Below are 19,755 nucleotides of genomic sequence, written 5' to 3'. Positions count from 1 at the left end.
TTAGTGAAATGTAAAAATTGCTGCTAAAGACATGTAAAAGACAAGACTTAGATGAAGATGGTAGCATAAGACACAACCATATGGATTCTTCCTAGGGTTTTTATAATGTGATCTCAGGGGTGGGTTTCATTTGTAATTTCTGGGAATAGTTCACTTCTTGCATTGAAGATTTTGTCTGTTTAATCTCCTTATAAATATGGCTTGTGCTTTTGCAGCTCACATTAGAAAAATCCAGAATGATTTTACAGTTTCCGTAACTCAATATGAACAATTACCTATATTCTGTGAATTTATGGTTCATCTATTTACTTTGTTTCTACAAAAAGTTGTTTTCCTTAAGTTTTAGCTTTCTTTACAAGAAAGTGAAAGGAATTGCAAAAGCTGCGTGAATGATATGTCCCATATTTTTAACGCTTGCTCTAATATTTATTTAATGGGAAAACTCTACCAAAAGTTACTATATTATAGCTAGAGACAGCATTAGGTAACATTCTCTTCGTTCATTTTCACTGTATATTTAGACTTTTTGTTGATTCATGTGTTTGTAGCTGTGTGTAACAAATGCCAAACCTCACAAGAATTAGCTTCCTACACTGCTAAATTTATCTCTCTCATCTAGAGATCAGAGGCACCCCATGGATTTAAAACCTTACTCTTCCTATACCAAGGTTTAATCATCAGATAAAGACATGCCCTAAAGTTCTTGAGCACAGCTGCTGAAGCCATGTAAGCAATAGCAGCAAACCCATGCTTATATTTCTGCATTCTAACACCTGCTTCTCAGCTCCCTGGTGTGTGAATTATGCCACCTTAGAGGCCCTTACAGTCAGCGCTACTCTTTTTTGCTCCCCAGCAGGAAAAAAATCATGAAGGAAACGGGTAAGATTTGGTAATGACAAGCGTGAGAAGTATATAATAATGTGGTTAAAGACAGACACTTAGGCTCTGCAAGTGGGCTGCCTTTTCATATTACACAGTCCTTGCAATGGTTTTGGATAGCTTGTTTTTCTCTAAAATGTCCACCATTAGACTCATAACTTTTCAAAATGCCTCCAATGGATTTTTACATGGAGTGCAGTACTTTTCATTTTCTGGACACTGTGCAAAATAGTTGCAATGTTCTTGCAACTAATAAAATATCACGATTTAAAAATCCTCTTTGGGTAGGGCCTAAGGAGGGAATTCATTGTTTCACTGCAGCTGGAAAACTCCCACGGAGAATACCCCCCTGCCCCCCACCTAAGAGGCCTCTCAAGCAGGTGAACAGTATCTCTAGCTGGCTGCCTGCCACCCCCCCAGGAGCCCACAGCGCAGGAGGTGCTGGGGTCATGCTAATAATGGGAATGGATGTGACTGGGGCTTCCTGTACGCAGCTCTCCTCTGCTAATACAATAGACTATAAACTGCTACAGCTGGGGCACAATTTGCCTCAGGGCTGATCTGTCCTCTGCTGGCAGTTAGAGAGCCTCTATCAGACCTCCGATAGGCGAAGCGTTTTTTCTCTACTTTGCGCTCTCAGACTCTGCTCCTTTGTACTGATGAATCCTTGCCTTTGTCCATTTTACACTATGCCAACCACAGTGATAATCCGTAATAAAAATTTTTAAAAAAATTAAAACAGAGGCTGTCAAATTACTAACGCAACTGAGAATTTTACTGAAAAAAAAAGTTTAATTCTGGCCATTTTGTTAGTAAGTAATGCATTAACCCCCATCTTTATCTTTACAGCTTTCTGCTGGGAGTGACTGCTGAGAGAAAGTTAGTGCTTACGTACTTTAAAATGTGGCACATGCACGCTAAGCACTAGGAAACTTTTACCTTTGTTCAATTCAGAGTCTTAGTAAATCTTTATTCTTTTCCTTTATGTGCACTTGCTTATGATACAGAGGAGTAAATCACTGCAAATTTCACAAACCGCTCTAGAGGGACTTTGGGGTTTTTTAATGTTTTAATGTATTTAAAATGGTTTGGTGTTTTGCTTCATTAAGCCAACTCCCTCTAGATATGCCCTACTTATACACAAAAATGTAACAGAAAAACATGAGTGGGGTTTTTCAAGGTTTCACCATCAGAATCTAGAAGCTAAAGAAGTTTTGCAAGGTGGTATGAACTTCCCCTGTGACCCATTTTCAAGGAAAGGACTGCTGTCCACAGTCCAGTCAGCTGGAAACTCTGCAAACAGCCTTCATCTATGTTGTGCTTCCAAGGGGAAAATCACTGCAAGGAAAATTGATTTTAGGGTCATTGACCCTCAGTGACAACAACATACTTTGGCCCACCCGTGCAAGTAGTAAACTGCAGCCCAGCCGTTCAGCCAATCTTTAGACCAGCTTTACTACACTCCTCATCTGTTGTGCTGTAATCCTTCATTTCACTAAAAGAAAATGGATGAGCTGTAGCTGAAAACTGTAAGAAAAAGAACTAAATCCATACCGTCTGCCATAATGACTTATGCTGTTTCCAACTGTGATTTTCAAAGCTATAAAAAAGTATTTAATTACCGATTAGAGGTAGAAGATTTTTGCATTGTAAGCTATCAGAGAGCAGGTATTAAACCCAGGAAAAAATTTATAGAAGAAAGTCATTAAGCTGTTTAGCTGATTCATGAGTAAGATTCTGACTCAAAGCAACATGGCTCTGAAAAGAACAAAGTAGTCCTGAAAAATGACAAAGGTGACCACTTTTCCCCCTCTGGGAATAAGGAAGACGTGGACCAGATGATCTACTAAGGCAGTCTCTGTTGCCTGGTCCTAATTTCTGAGTTGCTGTACTTAGATCTTTACGAATCTGTAGAGCTGGGCTAAAAAGCTAAAAGATTTTGTTGATTAAATTGTCTTCAAAAAAGATGCTTCAAAGGATTCTTATACTATTATTTAAACTAAATTATGGTGTAATATTAGCTGATTAAGACAAGACTTCAAACTGAGTAATTTCCATCAGCTGGACATAACAGTAGTTAAAGAAATAATGACTAAATGGATAGCACCTGATGCAATTCATCATAATGTAATGTGGCACAACAGAAAAAAAAGAACATTTTTTTTTTTTTCCTAGAGGAAAGGAAAAGGAAAACCTGAAGATTAATTAGGGGGTTTGTTTTTTTCAGAATCATTCTTACTTATATTAGTCAATCCTTTTACTGTAGCATCTCAGCATCTTATATGTTTTAATGCTCCTTCCTTAAAGAATATAAACCTGTTTTTTCAATTACACTGTCAGTTCCTGAAGGGACAGGATGTCTGGTGTTTTACATACCGTGCCTAACTCAACAAGACTTGTACCCAATGTTCTTAGGAACCAAACTAACTCTGACTGCATAATAACTGTTATAATAGAACAAATGCTTTGAAATTAAAGTTTGTTCCCTGAATAAAAATTTAAGATCACATAGTTTAAAAACTTCATATATATTTTAAGAAAAAAATAAATTTCAAATCAGGTTTTTACTTTTTAAATTGTACGCTACAAGATAAATAAGTCTTTTCCTTTCCTGGAAAAAAACAACCCATCCTCTCCGATTAGATGTCAGTGACACCATATCTGTAGAGGGGTCAGACATGCAGGAAGGCTCAATAATAGGGTTTTGAAAACAAGGCTTTCACAGTTAAAGGTTAACCAACCTTTGTTAGCACAGGCCATCCACTTCAGATTATCAGCAAAAGCAGCTTCTCTTCCAATCAGATAGGTAAAAATACGAACCTGAAAGTAGAATGCAAAAGAACAAGTCAATTAATACCCCATTTAAAACTTACACAGGGGAACTTCAGATACAGATGTGTAATTCATATGGATAGACCTTTTTTAAGAAAGTATTACTGGTTAAACAGCACTTCATTAAAAAAAAAAAAAAAATCTCTGCCAGTAATGTCTTCATGACTAAATGTGGCTTTTGTTCTATGTACAGAATGGCTGATCTCTTTGGATGTTTTTAATATCTGACATTTAACTAAAGTTATGGCTAAACGGTTACAGTGTAAGTGAGAATAAACTAAAACCATTGGGGTACAAGGCAAAACTGCATGTTCAGACAAATCTGTTCTGCACTTATAAATTCAGAAAACTGCTATGGTGTGGAGGAAAAGGCACTTTATTAGCAAATACTTCTGTAGATAAAGGATCTGAAACACCAGGCGAGCAAATTCCCCTCAGTTTTCAAGGTTCGTATGACACAGTACCTTTGTCAACTTAAAGACAGGTACCCACAGGTGGCACTTGTGCTATCAAGTGATACACAGCAGAGTCATGTGCAAGGTTGCCACATTTCCCAGACAGAAATATCTGAGCAAAAAGCCGTGCAGCTGGTCTATGCATGTGCATGCACACAGACCTAAACAGAGACCTTCATCCAGAAATCCTAGAAAATTGCCGATCTCCTTAAAATTCTGCTCAGATAAAATTTCTTGGCAGAGAAGGGCATACTTTGGAAACGTTGGATGCAGGGGAGGCCTTGATAGATGCTAAATGATAGCACTTGTTTGTCTGGACTCCACAGTTCTGTGTTATAACACATATCCAAAACTGTGGTTTTGAGCAGCTTCGGACAGCTGCCATTTAGAAAGCAAAGGAAAACTTCCAGTGAAATATATCTCTCTTTACCGTACCATTTTCTCAGTTCTTTCTTATCAAATAGAGATAGGTTCAGGGTTGCGTTATTTTACAGGCCTTGAAAATAGCTGCAAATTTGTCTTCACAGTAGACTGATGACAGCATTTTCTACCTCATACCTTCTGCTCTCAACCCTATTCTATACATGGGAAACTACAGCAAAGATAATCAAGTGGGTTTTAGCTAGATAAACGGGGAATGGGAAGGGAGCGTGTTGTCCAGAGCTTCCTCTACCTCACTAATACAAGTGTGCATGGCACTCGCAGTCCTGTTCGGGTTGGGTCTGTAACCACCACGTGTGTGCTGAGCAAAGAAATCACTGTCCTGGGTCCCAGCGTATTCCATCTAGAAATCCCACACAGTTCCATACCTTCTTCATCTACCATCTGATATAGCTGTGTAAGATGGAGCACAGTGAGCCTCGCTTGATATGACTAACCCCTCAGCAAGAGAATTGGGAGTAGCACCTGACAGCTACACCTAAAGCTCATATTCTACCCACTGTAACCCTTGCCGTGCTAAGGTTTATGCCTCACATTCCATGTGCCTAAACTTCCACAATCATTTTCCCATTCCCTAATGATTTGTCTAGGCAGAAGAGGCCAAGTGGGTACTGGGCCACATTAGCAAGATGAATGCAAGGTGATTATTCCCCTCCATTCCATTGTAAGACCACATCTGGAGTACTGAGCTCAGTTTTGGATTCTCCCATACGAGACAGACACTGACTTACTGGAAAAGACAGACTCTTCTTGAAGATGGACTCTAAGCAGACAGCAGAGCAAGGGACAAAAGTCAGAAGAAGGTCCTAAACAATTCTGATTTAATATAAGGAAAAACATTTTTATCATGAGGGTGATAAAATATTAGAAAACATTGCCCAGAGATGCTGCAGAACCTGCATCCTGGGAGATATTCAAAATCTGACCGGACAAGTTCCTGAGCAGCTTGATCTAACTTTACCTGCTCTGAGCACGGGGTTGGACAAGATGATCTTCAGAGGTCCCCATATGATTCTATGAAATTAGCAATATTTTACACAGATTAAAAATTTGATTGATGTTCTAATGAAATAACTTGTTCTACATTTTGTGGATTTTGAAGATAAAACTAATAGATTACGTTAGGACTGGAAATTGACAATTTGTAGCTGCAAACACAGTGCTATCATTATGTATGAGAAGAAAGAAAATTATGAACTCCATATTGTAACACTAAAAATTTTAACTAAACCCCCCACATCAGATCCTTTTGTCTTTTTATCAGTATACCTAATAGAATCATCATTATCCAAACTTTTTTACAGAAACTCTGTTATCATCATTAAAAAGCTGTACACAACAAACTATCCTCCAGAACATTTTATTCAATAGCCAGTTGGGTCTCACATTCACAAAACAAACATGCTTAAATTTTACAGAAAGCTAATTACACAGAAAGAAATGTCATGATATGAGAAGTTTATGAAGACCTCTAATTTAATTCATTTGCAATTAAAAAAAAAAAAACAAAGAATGAAATTTCTTATAGTTTTTTCAATTAGCACTTTTTTCTCACTCACAGTGAGACAAAAGAAATTATTTGTAGAATATAGCAACTTTATATTAAGCTCCCATAGGTGTTTTTCACAGAATAAGTTTTAAAATGTCTTTGAAAGTTTTCCTCTTTACTGTTAGTTGCAGTACTATATTCCCTCACTGCCCTTTTGTCCATTTTCTTAATGGCCAGATCCTGTTTCTACACATGCATGGTGTTTGGCATTATTATCATGCCTAGAGACCAGATTTCAATAACAAAACTTTTCCCAGTCTTTCAAACATAAAATGTACATAGAACTCAATCACAATTTATATAATTTAAAAAGTATACACACTGATTCTATAGTGTTGTTAATTAGTTTGAATCAAACAGTATACATAATCCTACTCTAAGACTCTAAAGAACACAGCATTAAACAAAAGAATGGTAGTTTTATGCTTTGTTATGGATACAAAAAGAATTAATAAATAAAATCTGTATTCTCTAAACACACGTGAAAGGGCATAGTGAGATTTATACCCTCAAAATACAGCATAAATCACTGTCACACTTTATCTTCCTGAAAATGATGCTCGAATATAGCCTATCATGAGACTGAATACATCTGAGAGATTTATATTTAATGATATGCTTTAATCTATAAAGAATCAAACTACACTGTGTTCCTAATAAAAGGAGACCAGCCTTATCTAAAAGGATGAGCAGTAAGCATGATAATAGGTGTAGGCAGCAAACTAACTGCATTAAACCTACAAAAAATAAAATTTCAGCAAATCGGTATCATAGATCATCATGAGGAATGGGCTGCCTCTATGATACTGTTGCAAGGATTTTAATGATTTTTCTTTGAGTACATTTTATACATATAGTTTACTTGGTATCTGCAGTTTCGCTAAAAAATATTTTAAGCATCATAAAAAGTACTGCTAATTGTTTGGCATTACTTGAAAAGATAAAAATAAAAGCTATAAATTAGAGAGCTAGCACTGAAGATGAGTGATCAGTTTATTAAGTGGTGCTTTCCTTCTCTGTCCCAATGAGTTGTGTATTTCTCTCTATGCACTTTACACTGTGCATGTTATATAAATGATGTTTACCAGTGTCAACATGAAGTATAAAATCTTTTATAAAATGAAATACAAGGTAAACTATACTTTTAAAATACCATTTCTATACTGCTCATTACTTCATAGAATGACTTATTCATAGTAGCGCCATAAGAAAATAACCATGTAAGGTCACAGGAAGGTATTTTACTTAAAAAATAGTGCCACTGATACAATAAAGTTTTTCTTTTACATTGACCTTAAAGATACATTAATAGGTATTATGAATATTGTATAATAGTCTGTTCAGAACAGTGAGAAAAATCCTCAAAATCAGCTCTGATGGCAAACAATTCTGATTATAGCTCTACTTCTAAAAGTTTCATTTGATCAGTTCATTGAACCCACCACTGTAAGCTAAATTCACTCTGAGTTTGCATTGGGAAACACTCATGAGTGCCTAACCATTCACTGTAGAAGTAATTTTACAAAACAAATGCTTGCCATATTATTTTCTGATTTCAGAGATCACAGCAATAGCTTAGGTAATAAATGATTACAATTGAAACTTGCCTGAATACATCTACATTTTAAATCCCATTTTTCAAAACAAATTTGGATCTACATATCTTTTATACTTTATACTTTTTTACTCTTCTGGATAGGTATTTTATGTAGTAATTCTAGATGTGCCGGTACTATCCATGGTATAATACCAATAAACAGAGCAAAGTTACTGTGGTCATACACTTGTTTTCTGCATCTACATAAAAATATAACTAAGTCAATATTATAGAAGTGCTACATTAATTTAGTAGGATAAGTTCAAATTACTTCAACTCCTGCATGTGGAGGACCTATGCAGTGATGGGCTATGAATGATGCAAAACAGGACACACTGTGTCATAGTTACCACTGAAATTGTCATTTTAAATTGACTAGACATTAGGTACCAGATTTAATATCCATCCATATTCTCGGATACCATGAAAGATAAATGTTTTTAGGTAAAGACTGTTAATAGTGACCACCAAATTTTCTTCTTTGTATTTCTGAAGTAACCGAATGGAAAGTGTGTCAGAGGAGTTCTGTTCTGCAAAATGATTGCATGAACTATTTTATTCAAACAATCCAGATATAGCACTAATACTGTATAGCCTACTGATAAATATACTGATAAATACATATAGTACTGAGGCATATGATTGAAATCTCTATAATTTATAATAGATGAGGAAGTATAAAGTGTCTCATTCTGTGGTTTGTATTGGACCTTAAAGAAAATAACACAATAGAAGCTACGAGCTTTAATAAGTATACACATTATATAGATACATATAAACTGATACACCTACATCGGTGTCTCATAGTACAACACCTAATGTTAGGACGCTTTTGAAATTCTTTTGAATCCATATGAAGAGAACATTTTAGTCAAGGCAGACTGAATAAATTCAAAGGTGTTATGGGCCAGTCCCAGAAGATCCAGTAACAACATTTACATAGTCTACATATGCTCTGGCTGAGTATAAACCAAATGAGAAAAACACCTTTCAATATCCAAGTGCTGTGACTGAATCAAGAGACCATTTTCATCTGAGAAGGAATCTGCATCAGAGGGTATAAGTACCTCTCTGGCAAAAAAACACATGACAGAAAGAGAACCCTTCAGTTCTGGATAATTTTGAAAGCTTTGTAAGATATTCGAGATACCTGAATCAAAATATTTTCAATGTCTGACCGATAAAATATGATATCAACTATATTAAGGCTTAACATGAACTGTTAGCTGTGGAGAAAGGCAATATTCTCAGGCAGAAGCACTAGTTTTGAATTGTTATATCCTATCTACAAAACTGAAAATTGTAGATGATGTCAGATTCACTGAATGCAAAGCAAGGCTTACTCCAAGAGGAAAAACTTTAATCTTTGGAACTATACTTGCTATTCCCGCAGAGTATGTAGCTCCTACAGATGTGCCATAGACTACTATTTTTTTAAGCCAATGTTCACAGAAAATGGAGTGAGAGCTCCACAGTAACATTACAGAAACCGAAAGGACAGTGGAACTAGAATCTTTAATAGAGCTTGTGACTTTCACACTTCATATTTTTCTACATTTTTCTAAAGCGGGTGTTGAATGGCAAAGAATACTATTTGAGATTGATGTATTTTAATTATCTTTAAAACAGCAGCTGTAGAAACCTCCCATATACTACCTTGTTATTATGTCTCATTCCTGACCTAGAAGGATCACCTCTGGGAAAGAGCACTGCGTTTGGTTACTATTCTTACTAAAAGACTGCTGCATAAGCTCAAATGATTCTGAACTGTAGAATCATATTCATATTAAGCAACAGACTAATTTGAACAGTGCATTTTATGACAGTCAGCTTCTATGTGCATGACTGTGAATTCTGGTCCAAACCACTAGTCCATAGTGAGCTAGTGAGAAGTGGCACAACATGTCAACAGTTGTCACAAGTTGTGTTGGTAACTGTCCCATGTACGCAGCAGAATTAAATAATATTAAGGCACTGAACCACCAAGCTCAGTAGTTCAGGCAAAACTGAACACAAATCTTACACTGAGTAAAATATTTAAATCAACAGTAGATATTTAACTGTGTATTATTTTTAACTTGCTTTCTCTCTGGTTTTCCAGTCTCTCTGTTTTACACTCTTTTTGCCTTACCTAGGCACAGATCATGGTTTGGATTACACAGGTGGTTTGCTTTCTATTCTTTGTTGCATCCCCTCAAATTTTGAAAAAATAAGAGAGTACTGTTAATAAGTTTCTTGCTTTTACAGCTAGGGAATATTCTGAAGTTTGAACCTTTAAACTCTGGACAGACAGCTTATATAAAATCTCTGAGATTTTATATAAGTGTGCACACACTCAACCATTAGTGAGGAAACCTAAGAATGATGATTTAAATGACAGTTATTTCAGTGCTAACTACTTCATCTGAACTATCCACTTAACAGTTTCATCCATTATGCATGGACTAATCTGCAGTCACTGAACTGTCCTCACCTCTGAAACTTCATTTAACTAGCAGCAAAACAAAGAGAATAGGGACCTTCTCTCCAGGGACCATCTTCTGTCTATGTTAAGCAAGACGAGTCAATCTGCAAGATTCTACACCCTGGAACTGTGAAGTTATATATTCATGCCAAACAGCTGGTAAAGTAGTATTTCCAGAAATTTAAAATACAGTGTGGGAGGGGAAGAGGGACTTCTGCTTGTAGCTGACAGTGCAGACCTCTCTTTGCAGCTGCAAACTATTTCACGGACACCTTCATCAAAATACTCTTTCCTTTCTGGCTCAGCAAGAAATAAAAATAGTACTGTGGCAAGAGCTATGGAATTTAAGTTTTAAGTGGGATATAGGGATGAAATTCAAGTTCCCATACTTATAAGTTATGGTGGTCCAGGAACACCCCAGCTAGTCTCTGCATAGATGAGCGAATGGACTGATAGGGAGCAATGGATCAACATGAGACTAAGTGATTGCCTGAACTCCTAAGTAGCCTCACCACAAAGAGCTGGCTTAATTGTTACAGGACGTCTCAAGGCGGGAATTTGGGACAGTCCTGGAGGTTTTTCCAGGCAACTCATGCTATAGCTAGACCACCTGATAGGCACTATTTGTATACTTCAAGATGTTAATTAGCTACTTTGCTGGAGAATCTGGCCACCCCAGAGACTTCTTCAGGCAATTCCTGCTGTAGAATTGACCACTGTATAGGGAAAAGATACTTGCATAGTATCATAGTAGAAAGCCTGAGGAACAGTCACACAGGAGAGTCTTTTGAACATACTTAAGATAGTTAGGAAATGTTTTGTACATAATTTAAGATAATAAACAGCAATGAATCGTTCCTGTGCTGGAGTAGCGATATACAACCACAGGCCAGCTGGAGATTCAGCAGAACAGCAATTCAGAGCATCTCACCCAATACAGCTGAAGACACTGTTGCAAGGACCCTTATCATCTAGACAGCATGTGACCATCCTGTTCAAGGTGCTTGATTCCCCACTTGAGTATTACCCTATCCAAAGACCTCCCTAAATGGTTTAACATTCTGATCTTCGCAACAGTCTCAATGGTGCACTGATCAAAGCACTTTGATTTTCATTTGATCAACAGCTAAGAAAATGACAGTAGGAGCAGATGACACCAGAGCTGGTCTAGATTTGATTTACCTGCCGTAATTCGAGATTCACAAAAGCAATTCTCTAATTGCCTGAATTTTGTGAACTTAATAACGAAAAAGGCTGCCATTTATTTAGGTCTCTTGTTAATAGAACTTTTAAAAATGAAAAAACACTGGTCTCCCTTAGCATATATTAACCTGTGCTGCATACTGTCATCTGAAAAGTGAAAATGGGCATCCAGGAAAAAGAAAACTCATATTTGTATTGACATTTCTTTTCCTACTCTTCCTAAACATATTCATGTGTTATCTAAAAGGCACTGAATATTTACATAGGTTAGTATATTAAAAAAAAAATATTGGTTTGTTTATGTTTGATTAAAAGCAGAGCAGAATTATCAATAATTTTCATTAAGAGCTGGTGCCACTCCTCTAAATACAATCCGAGAGCTACATTCTCAAAGTCTGTTGCCGACGAAAAGCAAAGTTCTGGTTCACTCTCTCTGAATATGACTAAGAGACCACATGGGAAGAATACAGGGAAACTTAACAGAGCTTAAGGTGAAAAGAAAAAATGTCATCTTGAAACTCTCATGTGCACCCCTTCCAGGCAGATCCATTTTTCTATTCATAAAAATAGCATTAGGGAGGTTCCCTATTCTTTGAAAGTCTACCAAGAGGTAAAAAAATAAAATGGGGGGGGGGGGGGGCACCAAAACCAAAAGTTAACTTTACAAGCTCTGATTTTTGGTGACAGAATTGACAATTACATCACATACTAATTTGCCAGGGTTAACTTCTGATTCTATTCTTTTGCTATTTCAGTTTTATGTTGTAAATTACTTGTCTCTTCAAACCAGCTTCTCTTTCTGTTGATTATGAATTTTTCATGCTCCATTTCTTCTTATCCTTTGTTATAGTGGAAATATTCTTAAAATTAGTTACCCAGGATAAACTTATAAACTCTTCATCTTTTAAGCTTCAATATCTGGCTTCTTTTCCTTGGGGTCCTGCTGCTTTATAATTTTCTGATGTCTCTTTTAGGTTCAAACTCCAAAAGTAAGTAACATAAACTTACTTCCAAATTTAGAAAGAGCTTGAGGATTTATTTAGGCTTCCACTGCTTCCCTCCCAACATTACACTGTGCCTGTTGCCACTTCAAGATTTGTCTTCAATATCACTCCTCCTTACATAATCTCATCCTCCTATTCCTCTCTCTCCAGCATCCTTTTGTACAGCTCTACCTCAGAAGACACCAATGGGAAAAGGGGAAATCGACGCTGCAGATGGTTCCTATGTTAAGGAGATGGCATTACCCCGCCACACTTTCCTGTGAGGAACAGTCTGGATGCAGTCATAAAGGTTTTTGAGAGTCATACTGGATCCATTCATCAAGATCAGTAAGACTCACATTCAAAAAAACTGAACATGCAACAGGCCTTTGCACAAGTAAAGTTTCTAAATCTGAAAAGGGAAAAAAATTTGAGTTTGTAAAAGGTATCAATTTTTGAGATGTCTTATAGCTTCTAACTTTAACCTCCACACACACAAAGCAATCCGAAAATAATACACAAATTCCAAGTGTACTCCAGTGTAGATGGTTGTTGCAAAGGGGATTACATACAGGGCAATGAACAGGCATGGTAAAAGAGCGGTAGAAATACAAGGCCACTCTAGAAACTTCACCTTATCTCTGAATGTCTTCATAGCTCTTTTAATTTTAGTTCTTTTTTTTATTAGGAAGTGGTGAAAAAATGAGTTAAGGATCTATTTGCATTGATAAGCTAGCAGGAAATTCCATGAAGACAATGCTTTAAATGAGTACACAAAATTCTACTGATGAGGGCTACAAAGCCCTGTGATACAATGCAAGATAGCACTAGTACAATATCTTCCACCCTATTGAGACCTTTACGCTATAAGGTGCTGAAAGACTCAACTGACGCTGCACTCGGTGCAAGGAAGCCATGAAATTGAAGCCATTACCTCATGAAACTGAATCCTTAAACATTAAGTTACTCCGTAAAAGTTTCTTCACTGTTAATTTTTCTCCTGTAGTATTTAAAATACCTTTTTTGGAAAAGTTTGCATTTATAAATTTCCTCATGTTTTCTCCTTCCTGCAACTGCACACTGTACCCAGACAATTTTATAACAGTGTTTTCTATTACAGTGATACCCAAAACACTATGCATTGTACCCTAAATGCTGATGCGACAGTTAACGGAAACAACCCCCAAATAATTAATAGGTCTATTTAACTGGAAAACAAGATGTTGTAAGCAAAAACAGTAACAAAGAAAAACAGTTAATCTGTCTGGGGGTCATCAAGCAGCTGAGCTCTGCTTTCCCAAACATCTGCATCCCCAACAGCTCTTTGTATAGACCTACCTCAGAAAATACGTGCAGGAAAAAAGGAAATTGATGGCTGCAGTTAATCCCTTGTGGTCAGGGGACAGCATTACTATGTCACACTTGCCTGCAAGGAGCATTTCTAGATCCACCATCTAGGTCTAGGGCTGCTGAGGGTCACTTTTAGAAAATTCAAAGAAGCTACAAGTTTTACATAAGACATCAAGTGAGGATATTTCTTCAAGCACTGAAAATTTGTTGACATCTTTTGTTGATTTACAAAAGAATAATTTCCTACTGTCAAAATTCACCCAATACATTAGGAATATAGTTAGCAGAGGAAGATGAGATTATGCTATTTTACACTTTGCAAGGATAGAGCAGGCGATAAGAAAGTGTCCAACACCATATTAGCACATTTGCTTCCCTAAAGGAGTTTGACGGTTGACGTAGTTCTGAAAGGAACAAGACATCTCAGGCCTTTTACAGGGGGGACAAGTTCTAGCTGCTTTATACATCCTGAATTATTGGTCACAGAGAACTGGGCAAGGCAGTTGGGCTTCAAATGGCACAGCAGGAGCTTATCACTAAAGAATTATATGTAAAGATTTGGCAGAGCAAATAGGTTGTATTAAATAACCATTTAAGATTTGGCATTTAACAGCAAAATAAAAAACCACAAAATAGGTCTAAGAAACATCTAATACTTTCTAGCTTATCTTTCCTGCTTAGTGTGCAGCTTGTATTAATGATGTTAAATAAACAACCAATAATGTACAAAGTGCAATACAACACTATATGTCTTGAATGTACTAAATTCTTCATAGCAGTTTAACAGTTAATTCAGCAAAGAAAATTTTCACAGATTTTGAGAATATTAAACTTTTGGGCCAAGACCATGTCTAGAAAATGACATCCCAGAGACTGCTTTTCAAAAAGTTATGATTACACAAAAAAACCCCAACAAAGCATGAGATTACCAAAAACCAGCTTGTTACCTTCACTGCACCTTTTACTTTCAGCACAAGCTATAACATTTCTCCCACCTTTACAAATTACTTTGAGACCAATGAGTTAATTGTGTTATAAGTATTTCAGATTTATCTATAGAGTGCCAATAAAATCTTTATACAGTATCTCCAAATACTGTGTATATACCACACACTTTTACTGAAAAACTATTTTAGAAATATTTTACTGAGTTTTAGAAAATTTTATTTATTCTACTTTTTATATCCTTCCACTGGTAAAACCAGCCATGGTACAATGAGTTCAACTATATGGAGTATAGAGGGAGAGGAAAAATTTAACTCGCATTTCTATAACTTTCCAAAATTATTGGCCATCATTTTTCTATCATAACAATGTTACTATTTCAAAGTAAAATATGGTATTATTTATTGGAACTAGGAACAAGTTCTGTGTTTTCATCTGAAAAGCTAAAGAAATTTTTGTTTCCAGTCCTGATATGCAAGATTCCTGATCAGTCATTACAAATCATTAACAGACAAGCCTAGATGAACTACTGAAGGATAGTTCGACTATACCTATTATTGCCATTCTTCAAAATGCTGGTGGATTTGCTGAAATGTAGAACAGATATTTTCTTCCTTAAATGCAAACTAGCAGTCTAAGCAAATTAATTTATCTGAATGGAGAGGAGAGGAAGGGATTAGAGCAGAAACTATGACATAACCAACTTTCTTGGATCTAACTGAAACTTCTGTGGAAAAAGCAGACTCATACAATTTCTGCTACTACACTACTTAGCTTTCTTGTATATCAACTAATATTTTTTGCAAGAATCCATGAGAAAAGATCAAAATCAGACTAAATTCTAAGTAACCAAATACTGCCAACGTCTCCACTTCTGTTATTACATAATTCCAGGATGTAACATAGAACAATGGTAACTTATTTGCAGTATACTTCACTGTGCATGGCGCAGACACAGATTAGAGGATGACATAATGGATAAAGCACTGGCCTTTCACCCTTGGGATTTTGTCCAGCCTGCAGTCCTATCAGATAATGGGTTTGGCAATCTCCACCAGTCTCTTTTGGACACTAATCCCCACTACAGATTCTCTATAATTCATCATATAATTTAATACACCTGGCAACCTTACCACCAGTTCATTCTTTTGTTACGTAATGGCCCAAAGTGAAGTCAAGGGTGCTTAATGCTCTGACAACTGGCTATTATCTCCCATAACAGCTGATTTTGAGGGGATTATTGCAGTCATAAACCATTTTATAAAAATTGGCAACTGGGAAAGCAGTGTAACAAAATAAGGTGATACTTAGAAGTTTTATCACTGATTTTCTACCAATCTGTAATGGAGTTTCTAGCATCCAAAAAATGCTGGAGAGGAAACTTGAGATTAAAGGTACAGATCACGAGCCAAGAATCTGAGGCCTGAACAAGCTTATAGCCAGAAAACTGACTATTTTGAGGTTACAGATGCTTTTTTGTCTTTTTTTTTCTGTCAAATAGACAGTATATTTCTTCTTTATTTTGTCTCAATTCTTAGTTCACCTCTTCCCTTTATCAGCATTCTTCCCTTTTCACTCTGAAGTATTTCACCACTGTTATACTCCAGTTTTAGATCCACAGCCTTGTTCACAAATGAACAAGGGACTTCATTGCTATCAGGACCAATTGCTGAGGATGTAAGTGAGCCTTCAGGCAAGACAAAGGGGAGCTGTACTCAGTTTATGGGATAAGAAATCAGCTTACTGAAACTATGTGAAAGGTTAGGAAGATGATGAGCAGTTAAGACTCCAATCTAAAATTAAATGGTGTTAACATATGAGCAAACAGACAGTAGTACCAAGGTACTCATAGTCAAACAAATCAGCATGCACAATTCTCACTGGAAATAAGAATCAGTTCTATAAATTTGTAAAAAGGCTTCAAAAATTTCACCAGCTAAAATCTAACAGAATGTAATTGTTGTCTAAGCACTAAATTCTCTTACCAAAGGCAGAATGATTTGGTAGACATCAAACTGTGGAAAGATAATTGAAAAAGATATCAGATCCAGGGTCCTTCCAGGCTTTCTGGTAGGTCCACCCAGCTACATCTGTGCAATGCTATTTTATATAGTATGGGGTAGTAGCATTAGTTCGATGCTATATATTTAAACAACAAAATTGTTTCACAGAATAAATTTCACACAATGAACAAAAAAAAATCAGTAAAACAAAGCCAGAAAAATTGGAACCATAGCCACTCCTGCTCTGACTGAGAGGCATTACTAAAAATGTCCAGTTGAATAAAATACGATCTGTTTCACAGAAGCTTTACAGAATTGTGTTGAAGTGAGCTTCTGTATTTCATGACTCAGGATATGATCTACCTGTCTTTCTTCATGCAGACTTGACTTGAGCAAGCTTTCCTTCACTACAAGGAGATATAAATCCCTGCCTGTGCTTTGAACCAACTGTTTTAGGTAAAAGTCAATGTGGTGCTGAGCTCAAATTTGTAAGCCTATGTTTGGTTCTGTAAACTGAATTTTAGTTAGTTTTTATACTAACTTCAGTGGCAAAATGTTCAAGTTCTAGAAATTCAACCAGCAACAGGAAGATTTTTATAATGTAGCACAGAAAACTGTAGCAAGGTCTACTCACAGAATGCAAAGAATTTTGCAAATTACGAGCATAATAGAATAAAACTGAAGGCTTTATTTACAAGAACAGGAAAAAAGTTTGCACATGGAATTTTAAGATTACCTTACTAATTCGTTGAAAGCAAAAATCAGCAAAAGTAAAAGCTTCAAATGCAGATAATTCTCTGATGGAACAGCAGACCACTGTTTGGCAAACTCTGGTAGGAATGTGTGTTTATTGTTGGACTTCCTGTGAGTAGAAGCACTACAATTTCTTTAAGAAAATCTTTCTGAAAACGCTGAGTTAGTGGATAGAAAAATAAATGAGATTTTACATAAAAACTGTCTGCTACGCTGAAAAACATTTAATCCTTCAGACACTGTGTATATACACCATGAATTGTTTGAACCATCAAAGTGTTACAGCAAGGACATTAAATAGACATCACGTTCCTTTATCTTGACATTTCAACCAGCTGAAGGCAATTGCTGCTCAGACCATCATAGTATACCAGTCAGTATTAAAATTACTATACAGCCTTTAAGTTTATCTTTGATTAAAAATTAAATTTAGCTCTACTTTATCATTTTTGTAGCCCTACAGCATCCATGTGTTCTCACAGTTAAGTCAAGTCAAACTAAATATTTAATACACTGTTCTAATTAGCTACAAACTATTACCTGATTTAAGACTGTAAATGAATGTGAAAAGACTCTGGAGGCCTAACGTTAACCTTCATCCACTCCAGTTATATGAGAGAAATTACAGGCTCTAATTAGACTCTTTAAACTGCAAAGAAATAGAATTTTCATAACCAGCTTATTAAAAAACGAAGGCCCCCTTGGGACAGGGCAAATTGCTTCTACCCTGATCCGCTTATCCTTGTACAACACCATACAGAAGACTCATGTTGTCTGACTTACACAGCTCATATTTCTCCCAAATTAACGAGCACTCAAATTATTCCAGCTGCCCCCTTGGCACAGGGAAAAATTGAAAATCCATGGCTGCCAAGTGACGTGTATAACCCAGCTGCTAAATAAAATGTGCTTAAGGGGACACAGCTGTTGAGGTGCCTATTTACATTAAAATAAGTCCATGGATACAGAACAAATGCCTAAAGACAGCAAACAGTGTATAACACTTTGTTTAACCCTTTCATTAAATCAGGTCACAAAAATTTGCAGCATCATTTAAAGGCTAGACATAAAAGCGTGGCCTTTTCACTTTATGATTTATTTCTTCTAATTTGTCTAATCTTGGAAACTTTCTTATTGCCTTTTGCAGAACTGGTAAATTCAGAGGAATCACATTAAATAGCACAGTTCACATGTCAGAGAGGGCAGCTGATTTTTCAAAACAACCCTACTTGGGAAAAATACAGAAAATTTAACTCTATTCCCTGCTCTCCAAACACGTGTGTAGTGTGATGATAAGCATTATCTTCGAGACAGAAGAACTTCTGAAAATGATACTTGCAGAAGATTTACACGGACTTGTAGGGTCAGACCAAAAGGTGACTATCACATTTTTGTGCCTTAACCTACCCAGGCTGCCAACTCATTTCCACATGAAATTGAGGATACCAGGTATTACCTTTAAAATGCTAAATAGTACAGGAAATCTGTTCCAAAAGTTAACTGTCTTCTAAACAAATTCATGATGCTGTGATTCATAGACCACATTTTTAAAATGTGGTCTAAAACATGACTGTAATCCAACTGACTTGAAAATTACCGTGCCAGTTGAGGAGTCATTGAAATAATAGGGGCCAATACAATGTTTCTCTTTACTAATCGGGAATACTTGGCCAAAGGACACCTTAGATCTAGCACCAAAATCCAGTTTCAAATTCTCACAGTTGAAAATGCTTGCTTTATTCAGTAAGTATCTATAAGGTCCAAGCCATAAGAAAGTGTGTATGCAAGCTAACTCTAACAAGTAGTATACAGAAACCAACAGATAATGCAGAGAAAGTTCAAGTAGTCAATGGTTTATTTATTTTGTCCTTCACCAGAAAGTTTAACTTGAGCAGTCACTATGACACAAGTATTTTTAACCATGGGATTAGGAGCTGAGGTCATATTTGGAAAAGAAGGGTAGACAAATAAGATGTGTTTAAATCAATGAAGCCTGATAGAATTTCCCATAGAGTATTCAAGGAACTAATCAAATGAATCTTGAAACCATTAGTGAATATTTTTGAAGATCTGTGGGCAGGAAAATAACTGCCAACGACAAGAAAAGGGAAACATATTTTTAAATACTTTTAAATTTTATTTTCAAAACCAAGAAAAAGGAAAAAACCTGTAGAATTACTTCCTAGATATTTACTACCCAGAAAGACACTAGCAAAAGTGATTAAACAATCAATTCACAAGCATATAGAACATAATAACGTGAAAAGAAATAGCCAACAACAGTCTAAGAGCCATTCTGTC

At 36.2% G+C, this 19,755-nt stretch overlaps 1 protein-coding gene across 6 annotated transcripts in view; it reads right to left on the bottom strand.

Annotated features, from left to right (window-relative positions):
* CACNA2D3 (calcium voltage-gated channel auxiliary subunit alpha2delta 3) overlaps positions 1-19,755 on the bottom strand; it is a 481,763-nt gene that overhangs the window by 166,572 nt on the left and 295,436 nt on the right. For all 6 annotated transcript variants that reach the window (XR_003927719.1, XR_003927720.1, XM_030043854.2 and 3 more), the window contains one exon: positions 3,621-3,699. Coding sequence is in view for 4 of the 6 variants with exons in the window: in XM_030043854.2 (XP_029899714.1) it covers positions 3,621-3,699 (79 nt within the window). In the remaining 2 variants the exon portion in view is untranslated. The remainder of the gene's footprint in view (positions 1-3,620; positions 3,700-19,755) is intronic.

The sequence above is a fragment of the Aquila chrysaetos genome, chromosome 20 (assembly GCF_900496995.4).
Source record: "Aquila chrysaetos chrysaetos chromosome 20, bAquChr1.4, whole genome shotgun sequence".
Lineage (NCBI taxonomy): Eukaryota > Metazoa > Chordata > Aves > Accipitriformes > Accipitridae > Aquila > Aquila chrysaetos.
The sequence above is the reverse complement of the archived record's forward strand: the minus strand, read 5'-3'. Positions and strand labels throughout refer to the sequence as shown.